Source organism: Humulus lupulus, chromosome 8, assembly GCF_963169125.1.
Source record: "Humulus lupulus chromosome 8, drHumLupu1.1, whole genome shotgun sequence".
In the NCBI taxonomy this organism is placed as follows: Eukaryota; Viridiplantae; Streptophyta; class Magnoliopsida; order Rosales; family Cannabaceae; genus Humulus; species Humulus lupulus.
Window position 1 is genome coordinate 11,796,344 of NC_084800.1, and position 3,126 is coordinate 11,799,469.

The 3,126-nt window shown below is 33.3% G+C and overlaps 1 protein-coding gene across 2 annotated transcripts; it reads left to right on the top strand.

Annotated features, from left to right (window-relative positions):
- Positions 1-753: 753 nt before the first annotated feature.
- Positions 754-2,918, top strand: LOC133794568 (protein TIFY 10c-like). Of its 2 annotated transcripts, none has more exons than XM_062231862.1 (5): positions 754-1,214; positions 1,411-1,537; positions 1,863-2,239; positions 2,329-2,386; positions 2,479-2,918. In XM_062231862.1, exons 1-5 carry the CDS (start codon positions 1,061-1,063, stop codon positions 2,633-2,635), a joined length of 873 nt encoding a protein of 290 aa, XP_062087846.1. In that variant the 5' UTR covers positions 754-1,060; the 3' UTR covers positions 2,636-2,918. The 2 variants fall into 2 exon arrangements, with proteins under 2 accessions (XP_062087846.1, XP_062087845.1); XM_062231861.1 differs by having other exon boundaries at positions 756-1,214; positions 1,339-1,537.
- Positions 2,919-3,126: the final 208 nt, after the last annotated feature.

The window sequence follows — 3,126 nt, forward strand, 5'->3', positions numbered from 1 at the left end:
TTTTTGTTGTTTTTTTCGATTTGATTAAGAAAGTTTATTTAGGTTGGATGGTTTGGAAAAACTTTTGTACAATTCTACTCCCTTTATCTCTCCCTCTCAAGAATCAAGAGATTCTCCCTCCATTCCTCTCTCATCTCTGTCAAAGATAGTGTAAGTGATATAAACAAAATTTAAAAATAAATTGGAAACTTGTACTTGTACTGATAGAAACTCATAAATAAAATTGAATTATAAAAGTTTTTTCTTTAAAAAATAATTAAATTATACAAACGGCAGTGTTTAGATTAACTGTACTGTCCTTTCAAAAAATAAAAAACTGTACTGTGTTGGAAGTGTCCACAAAATAAAGTTGTCAAGAGAACACGTGAAAATGCATTTTTATTTAAAAAAAAAAAAAAAAAAACTGATGTGAGTTTTTTTATTTATACGAAGGTGATGTGAGTTAGATTGGACCTTGGCTTTGTATGAATGTGAACGAGTGGACTCGCAAGTCATCAAGGTAAGAGAGGAGGAGAGGAGAGAGAAAGAGAAAGGACATTATTGTAAATATATGTGAACGAGAAAGCCGCGTTGCCCTTCCTTCATCCACCTCCTCCACTCCACTTGGCTTCACAAGTAAATAATTATCCCTTTCATTATTATATATCCTTTGAAAATACTGAGCTTTATTCAAATGCAATAAACACGTGCTTTAAACAAAAAAGAAAAAAAAATTACTTTTTATTAACAATAATATTTAAAAATAAAAGGAAAGAACAACAGCATTGTCAAGCCAAAGACTCAACAACACAAGGTTCAGCGAACACACACAGAGGAAGACAGATCCATTACTCTCTCGTCTTCTTCTTCTTCTTCTTCTTCTTCTTCGTCTTCCTCTTCTTCTTAGCCTTACCCTTATATTTTCTAACCCACATGCCTTGTTCTTTAGTCTCAAAAATCATTCTCAAACCCCAAAAATTAAAAGTGGCCAAACCAAACCCATAACTTATTTATAGGAAAAACCCTTATTTTTCTTCTTCCCGAAAACCCATTCCAATTTATTGTTTTTGGGACCTAAAAAATGGCAGAAGGAAATAAAAATCCCAACTGGAGAGTTGGAAAGGCCTTGGAGAAGTCTAATTTTGCCCAGACTTGTACTCTATTGAGTCAGTTTTTGAAGGAGAAGAGAGCTACTGAGGTTGGATTATCTGCAAATAATAAGTCTGAAACCAAAGGTACTTATTACTTACACAATTTTTATTTATTTTTTAATGTTTGAGTAGGGGGTTGGATACTTAGATCTAAATTTTAAGGGCAAAAGGTGGAAATTTAACATTTATTATTGGTATTTTTTATCAGAAAAAACAGACACGTTTCGTGCACCAGCTTCTTCAATGAATTTCTTGACCAATATGCATGTGGAAAATCAAGCTGCAGGGACTAATACACAAAGTGCTCCCGCAGAAGTCTCACCTGTGGTGAAATCCCCCAATTTTTTTCACCAACTTGTTTCCCCCAGCTCCAATAATATTGAAGACTCTAATAAACCTGATCCAAGGTGTGTGTATCTCTATTTTTTAAGCTTTATTTATTCATTATTATTACTTAAATATTTTGTGACTCAGGTTGAGAATTTTTTTATCAAAAAAAAAATTGTTCCATGCTTAAATTTTTCCACAAAATAATGGTTGAAAAATAGCCTTCATAGTTTCTTTCAAGTGAAATTACCAAAATACCCCGGCTGCTGCTGGAAATAAGAAAACGACGGAAATCTACCGGCATATAATATCGTTTTAAAAAAAAGGAAAATTAAGCTATGTTTGTGTATTAATATTATAATATTGGCATGAAATTAAAGGTTAATTTTTTGTGGTTTTCTATAGGAAAACGACAAGTACGAAAGTTGAGAGTTCACAAATGACCATATTCTACGCTGGCCAAGTCCTTACTTTTAACGATCTTCCGTCTGATAAAGCGGACGAAGTGATGGCATTGGCTAGAAAAGGAAGCTCATCAAGCTCAAACTTAAATAATAGCACTAGTGTTTCCGTTACTACTGTCAAGGAGAAAATTGACTCTGCCAATATTGTAATTAACATTAACGAGTCTCCTGCTGATCCTGATGAAAACTCCAATTTAGTCATTCAGAGCAAAAGTTCAGTCGAACCCAAGTCTAATGGCCAACTCACAGTGAATAAAAAATTCCCAACTCTTGAACCAATTCAAGAACGTCCCGCTGAAGCCGCCGCCAATGGATCTGGTAATTACCCTCATTATTAACCAATTCAGCATTTAATTTTAATGTCTAATAGTCTCTTAATTAATTAATTCTTTCTTTCTTTTATACAGATTTGCCAATTGCGAGAAGAAACTCCCTCCATCGGTTCTTGGAGAAGAGAAAAGACAGGTACGTTACGTACTTAATAAGTAAAAAATACTCTAGTACTAGTGTTTGATTTTTTTTTATGATTTCTTTTTAAATAATTCAAAATTTTTTAGGGTGGCAGCTAAAGCACCATACCAAGTGAATAATCGCCCAGTAATGGCTCCGCCAAAGCCAGCGGATGAAGGAAATCAATGGAGTACTAGCACTAGTGCCAGTGAAGGACATGGTGGTGAAGGTGAATGTTCAGAGCAACTAGAACTTAAGTTATAGTCTGGGTGAGATTTGAGCTCATTCATGATTTGTTAAGCTTAGACGACTCACGTACGTACGCCTAGAAATATCTGTAATTGTTGTATATTTTTTGTTATTTAATCATTAAGCAATTATATATCCTAACTATACTCCTTTAATTACCATCCATGCATCGTTTAATTAGTCTCAGATTTTTGTAATTACTCACTTATAATGATTTACTTTCCATTGTTATTCAAGTTAGTTCGTTGAATGCTTTGAGATTTAATGAATGAGTTCTGTTATCACATTCTTGATATAATCTCTAGTCCGAGTATTCTGATCAACCAAAGCTTTATTCATTTATTTATTATTATTACTATTATTGTTTTTTGGGAAGGAACGAGATGGACACGTACGACTAAGTTTGATTCAACTACAACCAATAAAACAGAAATATTGCAAAATTATTTTAATCCTATTATTTAATGCGGACGAACCTGCATTGATATGGACTTTTGATTTTTAAG